At 40.7% G+C, this 22,905-nt stretch overlaps 1 protein-coding gene across 2 annotated transcripts in view; it reads left to right on the forward strand.

Moving 5' to 3' along the window:
• The window catches only part of COL11A1 (collagen type XI alpha 1 chain), a 119,857-nt gene that overhangs the window by 81,330 nt on the left and 15,622 nt on the right, over positions 1-22,905 (forward strand). For both annotated transcript variants that reach the window (XM_062003161.1, XM_062003162.1), the window contains 17 exons: positions 1,910-1,963; positions 2,736-2,843; positions 3,044-3,133; positions 3,400-3,453; positions 7,395-7,502; positions 7,954-8,061; positions 9,089-9,142; positions 13,151-13,204; positions 13,528-13,635; positions 14,655-14,708; positions 15,633-15,686; positions 15,771-15,824; positions 19,478-19,531; positions 19,987-20,094; positions 20,283-20,336; positions 20,526-20,579; positions 21,742-21,795. In XM_062003161.1, the coding sequence (XP_061859145.1) occupies positions 1,910-1,963; positions 2,736-2,843; positions 3,044-3,133; positions 3,400-3,453; positions 7,395-7,502; positions 7,954-8,061; positions 9,089-9,142; positions 13,151-13,204; positions 13,528-13,635; positions 14,655-14,708; positions 15,633-15,686; positions 15,771-15,824; positions 19,478-19,531; positions 19,987-20,094; positions 20,283-20,336; positions 20,526-20,579; positions 21,742-21,795 (1,224 nt within the window). The remainder of the gene's footprint in view (positions 1-1,909; positions 1,964-2,735; positions 2,844-3,043; positions 3,134-3,399; positions 3,454-7,394; positions 7,503-7,953; positions 8,062-9,088; positions 9,143-13,150; positions 13,205-13,527; positions 13,636-14,654; positions 14,709-15,632; positions 15,687-15,770; positions 15,825-19,477; positions 19,532-19,986; positions 20,095-20,282; positions 20,337-20,525; positions 20,580-21,741; positions 21,796-22,905) is intronic.

Raw genomic sequence — 22,905 nt, forward strand, 5'->3', positions numbered from 1 at the left:
CATTACAGCAGGGAATGCTGATAGTGTCCTGGGCTGCAGCAGGGTGATCCATGTGCCATTACAGCAAGGAATGCTGATAGTGTCCTGGGCTGCAGTAGGGTGATCCGTGTGCCATTACAGCAAGGAATGCTGATAATATCCTGGGCTGCAGTAGGGTGATCCATGTGCCATTACAGCAGGGAATGCTGATAGTATCCTGGGCTGAAGTAGGATGATCCTCCTCTTCTGTTCAGGACTGGTGAGGCTTCGTGTCCCATTCTGAGCACTTCAGTACAAGAGGGAGAGAGCTACTGGAGAGGCCAGCAAAGGGCTACTAAAATGATTAAGGGATTGGAGCACCTCCCCTCTGAGCAGACTGGTAGAGCTTAGACTGTTTAGCCTAGAGAAGAGGAGGCCCAGGTTGAATCATATTAGAGTATATAAACACCTGAAGGAAGGATGTAAAGAAGATGGAGCCAGGCTCTTTTCAGTGATTGCCCAGTGACAGAGCAAGAGGTAATGGGCAAAAAGTGGAACACAGGAGGTTCCATGTGAACATCAGGAAACCCTTTTTCGCTGGGAGGTTGACTGACCACTGGAACACACAACCCAGGCGGATTGCAGCAATACAATGAAACTATGGACTCTGCTACTGCATGACATTTGGACCATCTCCCTCTGGTTCCAATCAATACTATGGCTTTTGTTTTTAATCTGGATCATTTCAGAGGCCTGAGGGAGAGTGCCTAAACACTTATGGGCCAAGCTGAACCATGATAACGTTTGGCTGTCAGCAAGAAGAGAATCACATTGAGGAAGGTAAAAAAAATGCTGAAACCAGGTCTGATTGAGTGAGGAAACTGTCAGTGAGACTGTGGCCAGAGGAATGCTGAGCAGAGCCCAACGCTTGTAAGAAACATGGGCCAAGGGACACATTGATTTTCACACAGGGGAGCAGAGTAGGAAGCAGATGTAGACTGTCAGGCAGGGGATGCTGTGTGGAACCCCAGATGCAATGCAGCAGTGAATGCACTCTCCTAACTTCATGCAGCAGCACACTTCCAATATTTGAAATAAACAGTTTAGCACAATTCAAAGATACATTAAACAGCACAACTATAAAGTCAGGTTGTCATTCAACTTATTGGCTAATTTTAGGTGGAAGTCAAGGGCTACTGATTAGAAAATGAAAACTCTGTAAAATTTGCCAGCGTTCTGAAAAACTGTCCCCAAACATTATCCTTCTATCCTCTGCTTCCCAAAACCCTCACCCTTCTATCCTCTGCTTCCCAAAACCCTCACCCTTCTATCCTCTGCTTCCCAAAACCCTCAGCCTTCCATCCTCTGCTTCCCAAAACCATTACCCTTCTATTCCCTGCTTCCCAGTTTTTGTTGTAATAATAATTCCTCACTGACTTCATTCTCTTTGTGGTGCTCATGCTGCCTTTTGCACCATCTCTGTATAGCCTTCCCTTCCCCTGGATTTGTATTTCTTTTCCTTTTCTTTCTGTCTAACCTCCCTTTTATCTTTAATGCCCCTACAACTTAATCCACTGTCTGTGCCTTTCTTACAGCATTTGTATGCCTGGCTTTATGACTCATAATGTGTATATGTAAAAGTGTATTTTCAGCTCTTTTAGCTGCATCATTTATGCATTCAGACTCACCTAATCAAGCTCATGTAGAGACACCTGTAAAATGGACTGGAATTTTTACTGCTGTACCACCTCAGAGAGACTGGAACTGACTGAGATAAAGATGAATCAGTGTTTCACTTCTAAGCACACACAGGAAAGAAAGAATTTATCATTTTTATTTTCTGAAGGGATGTGTGACCTGGAATTTCTCTTTCTCCTCTTCAGCACAGATAGGACTTGTGCCCTTTTATATCTTGTCCTGGGTAACATAGCATTCTATAATTATTTGACAGGGCTTTCAAGGAAAAACTGGTCCTCCTGGTCCTGGTGGTGTTGTTGGCCCTCAGGTATGTTGTTTGATTTCATAGTTAACTTTAATGGCTCTTTTATGGCAAAGGCAATTGCTTTTATTGTATTAAAAGGACCATTGGGGTTGTGTTTCCACTTTCTTGTGTGTGTGTTTTCATCATGTAACTACAAAGTTGGTGGTTTACAGAAGTCAAGAAGGCAGAGTTGTCTACCATGAAATAGTTTAGAGAGAACAATGCAACATGTGACAAAGTTCAGACACTTTTAGATTGGGGAGAGATTCATAATAATTTGATCTAATCTCACTTATTTGCACCAACCCCAAGGGTTTGGGTTGCACAGCCTTTTTAGCTTATTCCCTCAGTGAAAATTTTCTGCTAACGAATCTGAAGAGGTATCTTTCAACTCTCCTACTTTCCAATTCATATTACTCAGACAAGAAGAGTAGAGGCAGTGTTTCAAGACAAGCAAGGTACATGGATTTCCCTCCCTTGGCCTTTTGGTAACCTCCTCCCGTAGGTGGATATGCACCGTGTTTTACAGCTTCATTGCTTAAGGAGCAAGGTCAGGATTTCACTCTTGGGAAGCTGTACAGACATGTCTGCAGGCAGAATGCAATGCAAGATTTATTTTATAGGACAGCTAGTTTGTAAGTCAGCTTTGCCTGGAGGGAAGGTGAGGAATGTGTGCTAACCAATGGTAATATTGGTTTGTAACAGACACCGATACCAGATGGGTATTAAAACCCACTCCCACACCCCCAAGACATTGAATACCTTGAGGTGACTGAGGTTTTCCTTTTATACTTAGGGTCCTACTGGTGAGACTGGCCCAATTGGTGAAAGAGGTCATCCAGGTCCTCCTGGCCCCCCAGGTGAACAAGGCCTCCCAGGTGCTGCAGGAAAAGAAGGTGCTAAGGTATGACGTGGCTCTGGGGAACAAATGGGAAGGGACAGATATTGTACTGAAAATCTTGCAAGAATTAGTGGATAAATAGATGGGGCATAATCTATGTCATTACTATAACCAGGATCTGGTATCTGCTTTTCATTGCTCATTTGATGTCTAGCATATGCATTTCAAATGTGCTTTTCCTAATCAAATGTAATGTTTCCAAGGGTGACCCAGGCCCTCAAGGCATTCCTGGGAAAGATGGACCAGCAGGTCTCCGTGGTTTCCCTGGAGAGAGAGGCCTTCCAGGTGCTCAGGTATGATATAAGCACTAGAGCATTTGACATGATGTTTCTAAATACAAGAAACAATAGATTAACTCTTTTATCTCATGGAACCTTCTACTGCACTTAGAAGTGGATGCAATAGGAGAACAGATATCAAGGATGCAACATTGTTCAATATCATTGGCTATATAAGCAGAAATGAGTCTGTTCAATTTTTGTCTATTACATGTGTTGCAAGAATAACTCTTGAACTTCCCAGTGAAAGAGATAAGATTTATTTCTTTTCCATTTTTTAGGGCCCAGCTGGTCTGAAAGGAGGAGAAGGCCCCCAGGGCCCGCCTGGCCCACTTGTAAGTAAACATCACTGTTATAATACTTGTTAACACGATGCAGTATGTATACATTCCCAAAAGGCACTAAAACAAGGCAGCTGGGGATGGGATGGGATGGAATCTAGTAGGGAGAACCGAAGGGATACCTCACCTAGAGGACCCGAAGTGTTAGAAGAAAAGATGAATCAAGATCAAGAAGGCATAGACCAGAACAGTCTGTTCAATCTAAAGGTCATGCCTTGATCTTTTTTTAAAGGAGGCCCTAAGGCTGGACTAACCTCTTAAGCAGATATTTCAGATGCAATGAACCAGAAGTCTTCTGAGCATGCACAAGCCAAACAGTAGAAGCACACCTGACATTTAATACACCCCACTTTCCCAGACAGGATTCCTGCACGTCAGCTGGGTCACTGCTATCACAGTTTGTCACAAATATGCATCCCGTAAGGCTGTGAGGCAAGAGCACGTCTCTTGTTTAGTGATGGCTGTCTGTATTCTGACATGTTTGAATTTGAATTCAGATGATCCATGTTTTTCCAATTCTTATGGAGTGCATAGATGTTAGTGTTTTAGTTCAAAACATCAGAGCCTTTCTGAGGTGAAAGTCTCAATCTGCCCCGTTTACATCCTTTTGTTAAAACGGTGAAGCCCTCTTACAGCTCACGAGCAGCATTCCTTTCATGTGAATCTAAATTGGAAGAGAAATTCCAGAAGCACTTCTAATACCCTCCAGCCAACGTGAATTCAGTACCAGATTAGAATAATTTTGAAGTATAGCCCAAAAAGACACAGGGTATGGACGTGAAGAGCACAGTACCACCTGCTGCTTCACTTTGTGAATCCAGTCCTGTAGGGGCCACACTTCCTCCCAAGGTAAACACACTCATAGAAAGAATCACTTAGGGAGCTCAGAATGTCTTCTATATAGTTTTTCTGATCTTTGGGAAACAGCTGTAGTTCATGAGGAATTGTGAGCAGAGTGGAAAGACACTACAGGGTAAACATTGGTTTTGGTTTTAAATATACTTTGAGTTGACTCAGGCCACTTGAGGCACAAAGAGCACCAAGCTGCCCTGAGACTCTTCCAGAAGTCCTCAGTGGGATTGTTTTTTTCTAATTCATCTTTAATTACTAACTTGTTATCTTGCAAGTTGTATCTTTTTTTCCAGTGGGGATGCAGAGGTGCCCTTACTTCTGGGTTCCTGTGCATCTGTGAGGACCACAACTGAACCACAATAGTTTGGTTTTTTTCTCAGGAGCTCATAGCAGACCACAAGCATCAGAGTCATAAAATATTTTCCCATCTATTTTTAGCCAAGAGAGGTTAGACAGAGAAGTACAATTTTAATAGAGTCTTAATTTGCCATTTATAATAGGAAGAGAATTCATGCCACTGGATGATTTTCTTCTAGTTCCCTGCCAATACCAATTGCTTCTAACTTGCATATATAGTCAATTATAAGCTTTATTTGGCTAGTGCATACATCTGCAAGCATACCAAACAACTGACTGCTCCAAATACTGTGCATGCCAATTACTGTGCTTAGAGGGATTTGGCCTAAAAAACAGAGAAGCATGAATGCACACCAGAGCAAGGGTTGTTTGGGGGGTTTTTCTGGGTGTTTTTTGTTGTTGTTGTGAGGGTTTTATTTTTGTTTTTAACAGTTCTCCTTTATCTGTTGTCTTTGTGTTCTGTTTGTTTTCTTCCCTTCTCTTACTACTGTGTGGAATACTGATGAGAAAGCTCTTTGGAATGTCAAGCAGTCATTTTTCATTAGCTCATTTAGGAATAGGATGCTCAAATTGGGCTCAGAGTAAGCCAGCTGTAGGCTACTCAGTTATCAATGCTGAGCTATCTAGTGCTATCTTCCTTTATCTGATAACATTTTTCAGTCATGGGGATCTTCACTTGTTGAGCATTTTGTTATTCATCAGTACAAAGTGCTGCCACCACTGTGTAGTAAATAGGACAGCTGTAATTACATGTTTCTTCAGGGAAAGTGAGATTAAAACAAGGTTACTAATGAGTTTATGGTCTGTATAAGGGAAGGAAAAGACAAAGCATGACACTTCCATTTTCTAGACAAGTTTTTTTTATAGCCCCAGCATTAATGAAAGGATTGCAGGATGTGAGTAGAGCTGCAAGAGCACAGGTTAACAAGGTTTAGTAATATGAGGGGATTTTGTTTCATAATGAGACAGTGACAAAAAATAATAAAGAGAGAGCAGACTTAAGAAGCTGAGGAAAGAGCTTTTGTGAGTTGTGACTATAATTTAATATGTTCTGCCTTGATTAGAGGCCATTCTCACCGAGAAATTAGAGGATCCTTGAAAACAGATGTACTTCATAACTGCTGTGAAACTGAAGTGCAGCAAACAAAAGTTATGTAAAGACAAGTGTGACACGTTGTCTGAGTAAAAACATCAACCAGAAATTCTGGCTACTCTTAGTGGCCTGCTGTCTGATATAGGAAAATTCTTTATTTGGCCTTTTTTCCTCTTGCATCCCAATGAGGAGATGAGCTAAATTGTTTAGCTTATGAGAGCTGACAAGATGAGAGACCGTGGTAGTTTGGCTAAAGAGTAGTGAATCCTTCTTGTTGAAGTTTACTGAAGTCTTAGGAACTAAAATGACAGAAATAAGATTCCAACTTAGGCATCCCCACCCAGACTTAAAGGAAAAGACACCACCTACATCTTACTGAGATCATTTGCAAAAACCCTGGGACCAACCATTCAGCATTCTCTTCTGCCACTACCACTTGCAGCAAGGGTGTAAAAGCAGTACCTCACATTGCAGCTTGTGACTAAATGATAACCAAATATGGATTGACCAAAATGTAACATTTGGATTCTGAGACTCCATTTATTCGAGTTCTTACCCATGTTGTCTCTATTCCCATGGATCCTTTTAGGAAGCATTTGTAGTACCAGAACACCTTGTTTCCTTTCCTTTTTCCCTTTCAGCACTACTTAGTAGTAGATGCCATCTGTGTTCTTCGGAAGTGCAGTAAGAAAGGGGAAAAAAAGCGAGTCCACCTTAGGTACTCCTTTGTTTCTAGAGCACTGCAGATTTTTACATACCTAATAATTCTCTCCATTTTGTTTAGTTAGCCCAATCCCATGGAAGTCATAAAGAAACAGTTCAAGTTATGAGAGGTTATGGAGCTTGGCTCTGTGGCAGATTGACATATCTAAGAGAAAAGCTGTTTTTTTATGGTACACACATAAGCCCTGCATTGCTTCAAAAGAAAGAACTGTCAGGGAAGATAGAAACTAAATTGTGGATGTTTTGTTAGCTCCAGATAGGAAAAAAAACCCCCTACATTTATTTAGGCAATTAAAGGAATACAATGACAACAATGATATGACTCATTTAAAAGTGAGTCACTGATGTCAGAGTAACAATTATTCCTCTCTGCTATTACACCCTGTAAAAAGATATTCTAGAACACACAATGCCACTGTTTTTTCCACATACAGCACCTGTCTTTTTCCCTTTAATTTGCAAGATTAGATTAGATTTTTACCCAGGTGAACTGAAATGCAGAGACCCCACTGATCATCACAGCAATGTATGGCACAGAATTTGTCTAAAGACAGGGGTTATGGCGTGGGTTAGTTGTGTATTTCGATGGGGTGAATATTCTTTCATCAAAGTAGTATGTCAATGTATTCTGGAAGCACAAAGCAGAAGGAAGTTCTTGAAAACAGGCTGAAGCTCACTCCAGGATGGGGTATCTGTGAAAAAAAAATGGTATTCAGTAGTAATCATTATGAACTTCAAGTTAATTCTTTCAGCCTTTTTGTTTACTTGCCCTCGTGCTGCTTGTGTACCTCCTACCAGCTGGAATCTCCCTGAATAACAGGCTTATTCCCTGTTGACCTGGGTCATGGAAACCACCAATACTTACCAGGGCTGTATCAGAACTCTCTGATACTTTTTTCTCTCTTTCCAGGGTTCACCAGGGGAACGTGGAGCAGCAGGCACTGCTGGCCCAATTGGTCTACCGGGTCGTCCTGGACCTCAGGGCCCTCCTGGCCCTGCAGGGGAGAAGGGTGCTCCTGTAAGTACTCACAGGGTCACATCAAACTCTCACAGCACAGACCACAGACTTTTCATTCCAGAATATTACTTTTTCCCACTCTAGTGTTTGTCTATTAAACATATCCTCAGGACACTTGACCCGCTCCTGTTAACATTTATTGTCATAGTCTCTAATAAATACACAAGGAGGGTTAAACCTATTATGATCACAGCAGGGAGAGAATATCATAATGTAGCTTGTCATTAGAGCTCTGTACCCAGCCACTCTGCCTTACAGCAGAAGGATATTTGTTATCAGTTTCCATTATTACTTGATAGCATTTTCTGATGCAGTGTCCTTCCTTTATAGTTTCCTTTTTCTTGTGGCTTGTGTTTTTACTTAATTTAAAATCAATAGTATGACTCCCTGTACTGAACCCTTCATCAGTCTCCTGTGATTATGTGTATCACTTCCTTTTCTCCAAAACCAGGGTGAAAAAGGTCCTCAAGGTCCAGCTGGACGTGATGGAGTACAGGGTCCTGTAGGACTTCCAGGTCCTGCTGGTCCTAGTGGTTCTCCTGGAGAAGATGGTGATAAGGTGAATCATTATAATTAAAATCAATATAAGTGAGAAGAGCTGTCAGCAAAGTTCCCTGGTTGTAGCTTTCGTCACAACAAATACAGCAACAAGGCTCCTCTTACCTCTGCCTGCCCCCAAATCCTCCACCCACTACAAAAAAAACCCAAAAACCCTTTCTGTAATCAGATGTCTGAGGGACAGATGCCGTGGGACATTGGGATTTATGTTCAAGAACTAGTAGACTAACATTTATCCTGGCAGAGAAACAAGGATGAAAGTGTGGCAACGTAAATCAAAGCAGATGGTGTCGAATTGGATTTTTGCCTACTTTAGATACTTGGTTTGCTGAGTGAGAAAGATAAAATGTTGTCAGTAATGTACAGTGATCTGGAACCACTAATAATGTGTTCACAGCAGAGCTACTCTGTTGACTTCTGGCAGAATTTAGGACACGACACCTTTCAGGAAGATCTTTCGTGTTTGCTTGATCCAGGACTGTTCTGTTAGTTAGCAGAGGGTAAAGACTTTGGGCTTTGGTTTTATGATGCATGGATGTTGTTTATCCCACAGAGAGTGTTTTCTGTGATTTATTTTAATTGTCTTTTCTCATTGTATATGAAAAGGCTTTTTGCTGACATGGTTTCCTGGTGATTTGAATAATTTTAAGTCTTGAAATATTGTCCACTGCAGTGAGAAGGAGTTGATGAGTCATATCCAGGTAGATGAGTCTGTGAATCTGAGGCTTTCATTATAGGTTCATGTTGAAGGTGACACAAGGAACACGATTTCCTTTATTTAGAGTTCAGTTGCACTATACTTCAAAGGCAGGTTTTTGCAGTATAGCAATCAATATCTGGATTAATGTGACATACTCTTGATCAATGCAGAATTGCCCCCTTCAGGCCTTCACACTTGAAGCAGCAGCATAAAACACATAATAATCATATCAAAGGGAACATTTAAAGATACTGTGATATTGACTTCAGCTGAGTGTGAAGGAGACCACTTTTAAACAAGAAGTTTAACTTTTAACTTTCAATTACAGGGTGAAATTGGTGAACCGGGTCAGAAAGGTAGTAAAGGCGACAAGGGAGAAAACGTGAGTAGCAAAATCCTTTGTTCTTCATAAATACAAAATGTTCATGCATGAAGTGTGCAGGCAGCCTTGCTCCATCAGTCAACAGAAACAAAGACACGCTTGGAAAATGTTGCTTCAAAGTAATGTTGAGTTTTACCGCCACACTGGGGGTTTGGACTTACAGAGCCAGGCATATACTGAGTTTTTCTCCTGTTCCTTGAGCTTACAGAATCGTTAAGAAATAGATGGGTAAACTACATTCCTAAGCACCTTTCCTCCTCTATCACTGAGTCATCCATTCTACATTTGAACTGGGAGAGACCAAGAATATATACTGTATAATGTATATACACATTATCTTACTGTGTTTCACTTCACTGACTGAACATAACCAGCTTTAGCTTCTTAGACATGATGATGAAGATGGTGAAGACTCAGTACAGAAATCTGCTAATATAGTTGTAATATCTGTAAAGAATACCTGGCTCTTGGGGAGCACACTTCACTGGGAGCAGCATTTCAGAGCACTGGGGACCTCAGAAAGAATGACTCATACGAGCCATTAGGCCTGTTGGTGAATTTAGGACTGATCAGGCTTCTACTGATTGAATTTCAAATGGGTTTGTCTGCAACAGTATTTCTAAAGTTCAAGAAAAAGTGGCATTTTATTTTAATAATTTCCCTTGATTGCAGAAGGACTTTTTAATTCTTATTGTATTTCATCAGTTTTCACAGCTAACAAAGCCCAGAACTCAGCCTAGGGGGATTCACAACTAAGGGTATTTGCTGACTTAAAAACACTCTGTGCTTCTGATTAACAACTTACAGAGCTTATTAAAGGCAGATTGCTTCTAAAAATTGCACCAAATTTATGGCTGACACATCTCAGGTGATGTGTTATAGGATACACACAAATCCAAGTCAATCACAGCTTTATGGTAACTTTATAGGAAAAAAAATATGTGGCCAAAAAAAGTGCCAAAAAAATGACAAGGAAGTTCTTTTAAGTGTTTAACGATAAGCTTGTCCTTTTCAATGATTTATGTGAGTCTTCTGCAGTTTCCAGTGCAGAAAACACATAATTTTCACAACCTTTTTGTGTTAGATCAAATCACAAACGCTGCAATACATTTATCTGCAGTGTCTTTTTAGCACAAGGAAAGTAATATTATATATGTGGATGAGAGAACATTTCTGTTCTAAACCCCAGTTTTTCAAGAAGCATACATGTAACCAAATTGTAAACAAATTCTGCTTCAGGCTAAAGATGCTCCTGGATAATCTGAGCTGAATGCTTTGGTTAATTTGCTAAAATGAATGTATCAAATTAAAGCATTTTTTGAAAGTCACTTTTAAAGCTATGGACGTGTTCCCAGTTAGCTGAAAATCACCTTAGTCTATTTGTCTAAACCATCTGTGGGATACACAGAGGTATCTGCAGCTCCTCTTTGCCCACCTAAAGAGGTTCACAACTGTACAGGCTTGTGTAGACAGAAGAATGTGGTGTTTTAAAGGAAAGGGCAGAGGAAGCATAGGAAGCAGGTCATGGTGCAGTTCCACTTGTGGCTTCGCGTGTGATCACATGCATACCCTTCTGTTTTCTCCTTTGACATGCCTCTTTGTTAGAGATGCTTCTGCATCAGAGAAATTCAGAAAGGCAAACACATCCTACTTTCCTATCTGAGGCCATTTTAGGATAGCTACTTCTGCTGAGCATTAGACTGTGACCACAGTTCCCATAGTGAGTACTAATGTATTTCAGCATGTTCCAGCAGACCTGCTTCACAAATAAAGTGTCTGCAGCAGAGTGATTTGAGAACATTCCCAGTCCCAGGGTTTAAGGTATTTGGGAATATGGTGTGTTTTCCTTGGAATCAGGCCTGCTTAGTTGCAGTGAGTGGTACCCCTTTGAGGTCACATGTATTCAATCCTGTTTGCCCTCACTTGCAGTCATCCAAACTCTGACAATTCCAGAGTGTGTTTACTTCAAATCTGCTTTCCTTTCAACATGCTGACAGATGTATGTTGGGGCTTGGAGGAAGTAAGTACCAGTTCAGAAATCACAGGACATAAAGAAGAGATATTGACAAAGCCTTGGTGGGCATTTACAGCCTAATCACAGCGAGGACCCTGAGCAAAGAAGAACTGATCCCCCTTTCCTATTTAAGAAGGGCTGGAAAGTCTTGAATTCCCCATTGAAACTAACCAGGATTTCAGTCTGGGGGTTAGCTGTACTGTGACTAACAAAAAATCCTGCATTGCTGCATCCTAGCTGGGGACCACACGACTGTTAATGATGAGCTTCCAAACCTCCACAGCTACCACAGCTGCCTTTGTTAAATGAAGATTCTCTCCTCATGATTCTGAGCAATCTCTCTCCGTTTGCCTTCCAGAACAATGGAAAAAAAGAGTCTGGCCATGTGTCCAAATAAATTCTCATGAATCCATTGCAAAGGGTCTTCCAACAATACTTTATGTTAAAACAAATATTTAAATGAGATTAAAAATGTGTAGATCTTATTCTGTAAAATGAAGGAGTGGGTGGAAACATCCTGCAGAGTGCAGAAGCAATTTGTTCCAGTGGGATTTAACCTTCCCAGGTGACAGGAGCATTCCTGAGAAGCTCACATTCCCATAGGCTGGTAGATATCTTCATTGCATCACATCCACAGAATTGATTCTAAATTAAGTGGAATAGAACTTTAAAAGTTATTATTTGTAAACAGACTGAAAAAATTAAAGAGTTCTTCTCAGAGACATAGTTCTGTTGAAAACAGACTTAATATCAAAGTGTTTCCAGTGCTCAACAAGAATTGTTCATGTCCCTGGAAGTCAGAATAAGCTTTGTGCTGTTGCAAAAGAACATTTGTAATTTCTTAAAAACTAATCAAATATTAAGCATTCTATTTAAAGATAGATTGTTAGATGATGCTTGCTCTCAAAGTTGAGCTTTTCTACACAAATCTGGGGGGTCCTGGGGGTCAAACTGCTGGAGAGCAGCTCTGCAGAGAGAGACCTGGGAGTGCTGGTTGATAATAAGCTAACCATGAGCCAGCAATGTGCCCTCGTGGCCAAGAAGCCAATGGCAGCCTGGGATGCATCAAGAAGAGTGTGGGCAGCAGGTCAAGGGAGGTTCTTCTTCACCTCTACTCTGCCCTGGTGAGGCCTCATCTGGAGTCCTGTGTCCAATTCTGGGCTCCTCAGCTCAAGAGGGACAGGGAACTGCTGGAGAGAGGCCAGTGCAGGGCCACCAAGATGATCAGGGCACTGGAACATCTTTCACACGAGGAAAGGCTGCAGGAACTGGGGCTGTTTAGTCTGGAGAAGAGGAGACTGAGGGGAGATCTTATTAACATTGACAAATATCTAAAGGGTGGGTGTCAGGAGGTTGTGACATCCCTTTTTTCTATAGTAGCCAGCAACAGGACAAGGGGTGATGGGATGAAGCTGGAACACAAAAAGTTCCACTTCAATATAAGAAACAACTCTTTCCCTGTTCAGGTGAGGGAGCCCTGGCACAGGCTGCCCAGAGAGGTTGTGGAGGCTCCTTCCTTGGAGGGCTTCAAGACCCACCTGGACATGTTCCTATGTGACCTGATCTAGGTGACCCTGCTTCTGCAGGGGGGTTGGACTGGATGATCTCTAAAGGTCCCTTCCAACCCTACCATTCTGTGATTCTAGGAAATCTCATTGAAAGTTCTCATATTTTTAATAGTGGAAAAGATATTTTTCCTTTTGATTGATGTTGGCATAGGAATCTATTTCAAATATTTGGAAACACTACAGATGTGTCAATAGATGCAGATATTAAATATAGATTTGCAAATCTATGGTTTTGAGAGATAAACCAACAGTGATTGTTTGTACTGAATGGGAAAGACTTGTGAATATTGCTACATTCCATGGAGAAATGTAGAAATGATTAATAGACTTTGCTTGTGCAAGAAGGGTTGTGTCTAGATTTGCCTTTCATCTCATTCCAGATGCCATAATCACTAACTTTTCGTTTTGGATGCTTGTTTGTTGCAGGGTCCTCCAGGTCCACCAGGTCTCCAGGGTCCTGTTGGTGCCCCTGGTATAGCCGTAAGTAGCTTATTCAGGGCAAACCCCAATCTTGCCATAGCTCATCTGATACTTAGAAGTTCTTTGAACTACATGCTCCTTACTCAGGAATATATTTCAAATCACTATTAACAGTTCTATTGTCAGTTTACATGCAGGTTTTTTATTGTAAACAAGCCTGTATGGGTGTTATAATTCTATTGACTCAGTCAAGAGGCTATACATGCATTTGACAGTAGGAATGATTCTGAGCTTTCTTGGGGTTATTTTTCAGTCATTTCCATGGAGCTTTCTCTTTTATCATCACACCTGTGATATTTTGGCTTTTTGATGTTTCCAAACAGGGAGGTGATGGGGAGCCAGGCCCAAGAGGTCAGCAAGGGATGTTTGGGCAAAAAGGCGATGAAGGGCCTCGAGGCTTCCCTGGCCCCCCAGGCCCTATTGGCTTACAGGTAAATCCCTTCATTATTTTACCCTTCACCTGTAAGAACCCTGATTTCTGCATCAGAAACTAAAGGAGTATTATCTTCTATGAAATAAATGCTAGCATCAGTTAATAAGAACTGAACAATCCCATATTCACCGAGTTCCTGCGTAAGTAGCAAATGTAACGCTGAAGGAGATCAATAGGATGCTCTGGAACTGAACTGCTGGCTACCATAAGCTTTAAAATTTCATTCAAGAATTCATTCATTTACAGAGACCAAGAATTTCTGTCTTAGCAAAGGCACTTGTTTTTAATGGAGATCTTAAATCAATATAATGCTGTTAACTCCAGATCCAGGGGATCTGCGCTTTACAGGAGCCAAGTTTTGATCCCATGTTTAGGAATGCCCAGCTTAGTGGTGACAGTGCTTCTAGCTATGGCAACATTATGCTAGATAACAGCATAAGCACCAGCTAGTTTCCTTCTCTCTGTGTTTGTTGCTAGTCAAACTTGGGCACTTTGCTTCTGAAGGTATGTTTGTATAACCCAATGCAATGCCTCTCAGCAGGATTTATTACCTTCCCTGGACACCTTATTAAAGCAGATACACGGCTTCCAGTACTCAGGTAGCTTAGACATCTTTGCACACCACTTCATTGTGCTGCACTGATCATGTTTTCTTTGCGTATCTATGTATCATAACAGAAATCAATCACCCAGAGGCCCACTCGTGGTGTGGATAATGATGGCATTGCTTCTAAAGTCAACATTTCTGTGTCCTTTTTTTTCCCCCCCAGAATTTTCTGCCTCACCTGGTTTAACCATTGTAGGACTAATTATACATTTGCTAGAGCAGATAAAACTCCTTTTTGTTTTTTTTCTTTTAATCATTTTAATCCCAATAGGTTTTATTTTCTTGTTCCATCCCCACCCAGTTTCCACGTTTCATATGTAGATCTGATTCGTACTGTTTCATATTGATTCATCACCTCATCATTCCAGGTTCTTTACTGACAGTTTCCTTTTCTCTTCCACATGCTTTAGGGTCTGCCTGGCCCACCAGGTGAAAAGGGTGAAAATGGAGATGTGGGCCCAATGGTAAGACTTCTTCCCCACTGGCCACTCTGGAAGCCATTGATGCTATCAGTGCATTAACATCTCTCCACAGCTCAAAATTTGATAAGCTACTGCTGAATTTGCTGTCTGACTATGAAACAGTTTGTGTAACATAAACTCTCCTTGGGATTTACTTTGCTTTCCCACATCTGTCTTCTTCATCTTTTATATCAAGATCTGTGTAAGTTAAGTAAATACTCTGAAGAGTAGGTAGCATAGGAGATGCTCTGTGTGCCTGAGACAGCACAGTGGCAAGCAGGTTCAGGAAAGAAACAGAAACAGGAGTGACCACTGCACCAGAGAGTCTGGAGCTGCTCTTCTGAAATTCAAGGCCTTGTTACCTTGGCTTCAGATAGTTGCAGGGTAGAAGGTGGTAAACACTCTTTGGCTATGTGTGCTCTGCTTCTCTGGGTAGTCTTGAGACTACATTTTCCCAACTGTTTATACTGTTGACAGAATGCCTTCTGGGCTGCTCCTGACTGAAATGCAAGCTATCTACAGTAGACATTTGCCTGCAAGAGCCTGTGCTGAGCCTGGATGCTTTATAATTGCCCATCTGTAAGCACCATGGTGCAGTACCATCACCTGGCTGTTACTAGACATATAAGCTACTCCAGGGTCTTTGCACAGTAGAATGGGTATGCAGGTAACCTGCAGGGAAAATACAATGCAGGAAACCAATCCTCAGGAGCCCTAAGCATCAGATCAGTTCCAGCTCAGGTAGTGTATGACATATCCTAGAACCCCTGTCACCTTGTGAGCTCGTGCAATGAGCAGCAATCTGGCCCTGCTGTTTCTGTAGCACTGGGGAGTTTAAAGGTGCTCTATTTTTCTTCATTTGCTGAAATAGCCACACTGGACTTAGTCTTTCTGATTGTAACTATATCAAATTTTGTCTTGATACAGGGTCCACCTGGCCCTCCAGGTCCAAGAGGTCCCCAGGGTCCTAACGGAGCTGATGTAAGAATTAGCCTATTCTTTTCACCTCAGTAATTCAGGAGTAAGCACTGTGTTTGGGATAACTAACACCTTCTGTCATTGCAGGGTCCTCAAGGCCCCCCAGGCTCAATCGGCTCCGTTGGAGGTGTTGGTGAGAAGGTGAGTGTTGACAATAACCTCGTAGAAAGAGAAAACATTGGAATAGGAACATGAATGTGCATTTTGATTCTTCTTGGGTGCTATATAGATATATTACAGTTCCCAGTATCCCTCATTGACCTAGTAGTAATTGTTAATAGTGATCTAACTCTACTCCTAGTGACGGACTTACCATGCTTGCTCTCTTTGTTTCATGTTTTCCATTATGAAAATATCTAACAATCAGAAGAAATTGCTTTTAGGAAAGGCAGTTTCATCCTACAGTGTCTCACAAGCTATATGTTCCTCTGTGAAAACAAAAGATCTTTCTAATGATGCTTTTCAGTGTTGTTAACATCTACCATAACATTCTGGTTACACGTCTGTTATTGTCACTGAAATGTCTTTCCTTTAAATAACTCCTTACTTATATTAGGGCCATGTCAGAGGGAATCAGCAGCTTCTTATCAGTATGACTGAACTATTCTTTTAATAAAATCTTCAGATGTTTCATGAGTTTTTTTCTACATGTCCATCAAACAAATCACTCACCAGTGTTTGGAATGTCATGAGCAGAGGGCTGGAATAATACAATATATGGCTTGATCCTACTTTGTCTCTCTTCTTTCTCTTTTGAGATGGAATGATCCTGAGCCCAAGCAGATGAAAATATTAACTTTATACCGTAGTTATTTCATGGTAGATCTGTCATGTCTTAAGATGACACCTCACCTCTTGGGAGCAGTGGCCTTCTTGTGTCTTCAGTCTTTCTTATCCAAAATTGCATGTCATGCAAAACAAAGGCCTTTTAAAATGCTGTTCTTATCCTGATGGAAGTCATGCTTCTTGAATAATCCAGGGAGGTTTTCAGAATTAAACATGTCTGTGAAATGTCTTGACTCTCTGTGGGTTAAAATGTCTATCTTTGCTTGTTGAAATTCTGTCAGAGGAGAGCCTTGCCTGAGACAGGCCACACTAACTTTTAAAAGGTCTGACCTGATAAGAAAAGAGCAAAAAAATTCCAGAGGTGGAATAAATCTATTATTAGATCATAAAATCTATTTCCCAAAAGAACGTGAGCTATTTCCCATGGAGAAGGTGCACAGGACTCGGAATTAATGTCATCCTTATCAAAAGTACAAAGACAGACAAGGGCAAACAATAACCTACAGATTGCACAGTTTTTAGCAGCTGTAAATATGCAGTCTGTAAATATATGTATCAGCTGCAATCTTCTCTAGCAAGACATAGTTTAACTCCCTTAACAGCTGTCTAAAACAAATACAACCTTTCATGGTACCTAATATTTGGAACATAAAACTCAATGTCAGAAAAAACAAGGGTTGAATGTAGGGAAGGAGTCACGTTTTTTGATAGAGCAATGATTTAGAAGTATTAATGTGAGGTGAAACTTTAACTGGTCTCGTCTTTCACAGATGCCCTTTAAAGGGAGCATCTTGACATTTTCTAGCCCTTCCAATTTTACTGTGTTCCACACTGCTGCTTATTGGGGAGTTACTATGCACAGAGCTCATACAGGCAGCCTGCACCTGCCAATTTCAACATGCTATAGCAGGGACCCCTGAGATCCCAGGAGTGCAGCCTTCCCCTGTTGTTCCCAAGCATAGATCAAGATGTCAGGGAAAGCCCATCTTTTCTCTTGTTGCATGATACCACAAAATGAAGATATGTTTGTCAGTGGAAAGGGTAAAGAGTGGATTACAAATCAAATGTGAAGCATCATCAATTACAATATCATTTGGCAGAAAGATAGGAAAAGAGTTGCTCTTTCAGAAGCTTAGAAGGGGATTATGCTGGCACAGGCAAGAATTGGCATAACTAGTGCTCTTATATCACTCAGTCCTGCCATGGAGACACCTGTTGAGAGGGTTCTATACTGTGGACTCTGTTAGATATAACATCTACTAACTTGAATGACTCCAGTTTGTTTGCTAATTCCAGACCTCGTTCTCTGTTGCTATGAAAATGCAATTTGATTGATAGTGGGCATGAGCAAAAAACAATACTAATGATGCTGCAGATTCAGAGGATGAGGAAATGGAGGTGATGTGAAACATATTTGATGCTTATTGACCTGGAGTATCCACTAGATTTAAAAAACCAGAAAGAGTGGTGTATCACAGAAGCCAGGGAATATTACGTTCTAAAAGGAGTCATTAATTTTTAAGATTACTGCAAATTTAAGTATGTCTAATAAAACATGCTACAGTTTCTAATGGGAAATGCACCCTTTAACAGTGCCCTTTCTAAAGGACATTTTCATATTGCTCCTAAAACTGTGCTTATCTGTTAATTATCCTGTTCTGGGATTTGTTTGGGTGACTCAGATCTTCTTCCATTCATCGAATGTCATATTTATATTGGGCCAAATTCTGGTCCCGTTGAGGTGGTTGTGCTGCTGCGAACTTCTTTGGATAAAAAGTTCAATATTGACACTGTAAGATTTGTTTTAAATTCATCTTTTATGGTTTCTACTTTTCTGCTGTCCACGTGGAAGTGACAGACAGACACGCTGCATTAATTGAGTTGTCGTGGAATGAAGAGGGACCTGCAGGTCATACAGGGCATGAAGCACACAGAAATGTATTCCAAACCTGGGTTTGGGTGCAGGAGAGGGGATTGAGTGAAATGCATTTCTGTACTGAAGAACTCTTGTTTATAGGCATACTGATTGGCAAGGTTCTTCTGGTTTGGTTAAAGCTCTCCCCGTTAGCAGTTACACTCAGAAACGCTTTGGAATAAAAATATACTGTTCTTATCTCAGCACTCCATGACAATCACCGAGCAGATTCTGTTATCTTTGCACAGATTTGTGTGCCTGTGATGCCAATAGCTAAATATTCTACTAACAGAGTAGTTCTCTAGGAAGGTTTATTTATCAGACCACTGAGCTAGAAAATAGTCGGTCATAACTAAATCTTAAAATGAACGATTGCAAAAGCAGCCTTTGAGCTAATACTGTGTATTAGCTCAAAAACAGACCTAATTAACTTAAATATTTACTTAATAGCGTGTAGTCTTTGACTTGCACACATCTCTTTCATATAGTGTCATCCTCAAAGCCATCTGCTGTCCTAAATGACTTCCATGGCCAGTAAATACAAAGCTTACGCCTTTGTGGCCTGTGGGGAAAGTTTTACCAGCTATTATGTTATTATTTTATCCTTATGGTTTTCTTTATGTATTTGCTTTATTCTAACAGTAGCTATAGCAGTAATATCTTCACTCCATTGACATCCATTTCCAATTAGTATTCTCTTATTTGTAGAACCTTGCTTCCAGGTAAAATGTATCTTCTAGAGGAAAAAGAATTATACACAGTCAATACACTTTGGCTTTTCAGTGACTAGAAAGAAAGATGACACGTAGGAAATTTGCATTATATGGTATAAGAAAGAGGAAGATCTTCCAAAGGCCAAGATGAAGATCAATCTCCCTTGCTCACAAAAAGCTTAGTTTGATATATTCTCTCTAAAATCACAGATTTCAGCAAACACCCATCTTTAACTCAACCCACTTTGAGTAGACCCATTAAAAGACAATTCTCATAAGCTGTTCACGTGAATAAACATGAGAAGAACATATAATAACAGAAGTAAATTCATAGGAATATTCTGGCTAATGGGTCATCATTTATCCTCACACATCTACAGGGTGAGCCTGGAGAAGCTGGGAACCCAGGACCTCCTGGAGAGTCTGGGACATCCGTGAGTATTTGGGTGTTGTCTTATTGGTAACCTTTATGATGGTGAGTTAAGGTATCTTTTAGTGCTTACTCTGGAATGCATTTAATCAGATGAGTTGTGTACATTTCCTTTAAATCTCCAGTGAAGAAGTTAGAGCTTTAAAATGCCATTTGTTTCCATATAGCTGTAGCCACACCTCGTACTGACAGGCAGAGTACCTATTTTCCTTACAAAAGTATGCATGTTTTGTCTCTCTGAAGACAGTTCAGTGATGCAAACTGAGTGCAGATGTTGGCACTCAACCTGAGATTCACAGGTTTTGCAATCTGAGGCTGAGATCCTAATTTGAACAGCATTGATTGAGGAATAGCATTGCCCAGTCCTGAAAAGCAGTTTGGCTGTTGTGTTGTAACCTTTGGGTTCTTTGCAGTATATTTTCCAGATGACATTTTTTTGTCTTCATATGTTTTCTACAGGGTCCAAAAGGTGAAAGGGGTGAAAAAGGTGAGGCTGGTCCACCCGGAGCAGCTGGACCACCAGGTGCTAAAGGACCTCCAGGTGATGATGGGCCTAAGGGTAACCCAGTAAGTGAGCTTAATAATCTTAACACAAAGCACTGTGAAGCACTGCTGAAGTCGTGACACGTAGAGAACTAGATATCATTTTCTGCCTTCAAATTCAGTTCATCGTGTGGCTCATAAAATATGTAATGTGATTGCTACCTGCTTGTCAATGGATGACACCTTCTGTGTTTATTTCCTGATTTATCTAGGGCCCAGTTGGATTTCCTGGAGATCCTGGTCCTCCTGGGGAACCTGGCCCAGCTGTAAGTGTACATCAAAACAGTTTTAGATCCCAATCTTGGTTTGCACTAAGTTGTCGTTTACCCTGCCTCTTCCTTATCTGTGAAGGAGGTCTTGCCTATAAGATCTGATGCTTTTCTGCTCATGTATTTCTTAAGTTATTAAATGTATCTGAATTTTGTATTTTGTTTATTTTCCTGTGAATTCTGTAGGGTCAAGATGGAGTTGGTGGAGAGAAAGGTGAAGATGGTGATCCTGGCCAACCTGTGAGTTGTTTCTGTCATTGTATTTCAGCTGCATGGACTCTCCTATGCTAAGAAAGTATCTCTTGCTGAAACAGTGGTTTCTATACATTTATACCCTTAAAAATACCGTCTAAGTGGATGCTTCTTCTATTATCATGAAAAATATGTATTTCCTTGCAGAGGTAGAACTTCTTACAGTAGCAATCAGAAGCCAGAGCTTGGTTTCTTTTAGAAATAGAAACAAATGATCTGTTAAGAAATTGTGCTGGAGTTGTTCAGGGGCACTAAAAATAGAGCAAATCTGAACATAAGAAAGGGAAGCTGCAGTCAAATAATCTTCACTAGGTGACCTGATGAAATGAAGCCAAATCTTGATGTTTCTGCTTTTAAAAAGTTAAGAAGTATCTAAGCAATACCCCTGTGAACCACCAAAGGTTTTCTGTAGATTCTTCTATTAAAACATCATGAATGTGGGTTTTTTAATTACAAAAAGATAGGGTTTCCGTTTTGGAAGGTCTCTTTCTAGCTCTGAAAGTTCTGATTATCGGGGAATTATCCTATAGAGTACAGTTTGACAAGAAATCATGGGAATACCTTTTGAATGTATGATTAGAACAGTTAGAAATCAGTTTACCTGCAAACTTCAGGAGATAAGTATCTGCTTGGCTTTCTTAACACTTGCTTAACTTTTAGAGTGTTGTATTCCTTAAGAAAAGCTGATCAAGCTGTTCATCAACCCTGAAATACTTAGGAGTGCCACAGCTTAGCAGGATGGAGTAGCCAAATGTGAAGCTATCAGTGTACAAAAGATTTTAGGAGAGAAAGCCACCCGTGGGACAGCTAACTCACAGATGTTGGGGATAAATGTCAGCAAAAGTAACGACCTCAACACCTGAGAAAGCAAGAAACATCTTAATGGAGTCAGGCAGGAGGCAAAGACTATGATACTTCTGTGCTGCCACGTTCTAGCCTGTACAGTGACATGTTTTGTACAGTAGAAAAAGCTGTTAAAAATGTCAAAAGCACCTTAAGAAAGAACTTGTTGGATGAGCAGATGTGCTTCTCTGTGTGTATTGATGGGGCTTTCTGCCCATTGAAAGGGGACAACACATTGCAGATGTGTTGCATAAATAAAGGTAGTAATTTTATCCTTTGTTACCACTGAGCTTATTCTCCCTTGCAGGGTCCACCAGGTCCTTCAGGTGAAGCTGGCCCACCTGGTCCACCTGGAAAAAGAGTAAGTAACTTTCAGTTTTCTCTTGTACACATCTCTTTCTGAGACACTACGCTCTAGAGAATTTCAGCTACTTGTTTTCTGTCTTCTGGCAGTCATGTGTGATGTTTGAAGTCTCTTTTAAGTAATGCAATGGGAGAAATTAAAACCTGGAAACAGCAGAGAAAACCCTGTAACATGGGTTATATGGAACATAGGAAGAAAAATGCATAGGAAAGAATGAATTCCTCGTCTAAAATGCACTTCTTTCCAACCAAGGCAATTCACTGTCTGCAGGGGTAAGAATTCAGTGTCTGCTGAATTAGTGTGCTAATAGGAGTGAGTGATCACAAGAGTGATACAAGACATCACCCTTAGGCACATGGCTGCTGGCAGGGAGCAGGAAGAATGTGTGTGCTTTGGTGTCTTTAGCCTCTGAAATAAAATGATTTCCGTACAGCTTTTGTACATCTCCTCTGCACACAAGATTAACAAGCACACATTTCTGTAAGTTATGAAGCCCTTCCATTATTTCTAAAGTCTTTGAACCTCACAGGCTTTACAAATACAGCTAATCAAAGACAGTAAATAATGTTGCATTTACAGAACTGCAGAAGATGCATCAACCTTTATGTCTGCTTCAGAGAGCAATTAGATGCAGTTTTGACACTTTAAAAAACAGGGGAGGAGGCATCACTGAATGTAAGCTGAGAGCTATTTAACAAAATGTGTTAAATTGCCCTGTTTAATAGGCTTGAGTGAACTGACATGCCTAATTAGTTTTATCTATTTTACACAATAATCTATTTGCTCCACCAACTTGCAAAACACTTATAATACTGTAAATGATTATGGGAGCATTAGCAACCTTATCACTAGAGCTGAAATATGGCTTGATGGAATATTAGCAATTACTGTGTTTGTTCAACATCAGAATAGAACTTCCTCCTTTCTTACACAGGAAGGCTGTAGGTCATTCCTAACAGATGGGATATAGTGCATCTGATTGCACTTAAACAAAAAACAATGTGGAAGTACAAATGGCATCACCTGTGGTTTGAGACACATCCAGTTTAGGGAAAATGTTTCACTAAATATTACCAAGCAGTCCTACTCCTGGATTTTGAAGCAAAC

The sequence above is a fragment of the Colius striatus genome, chromosome 10, assembly GCF_028858725.1.
Source record: "Colius striatus isolate bColStr4 chromosome 10, bColStr4.1.hap1, whole genome shotgun sequence".
Lineage (NCBI taxonomy): Eukaryota > Metazoa > Chordata > Aves > Coliiformes > Coliidae > Colius > Colius striatus.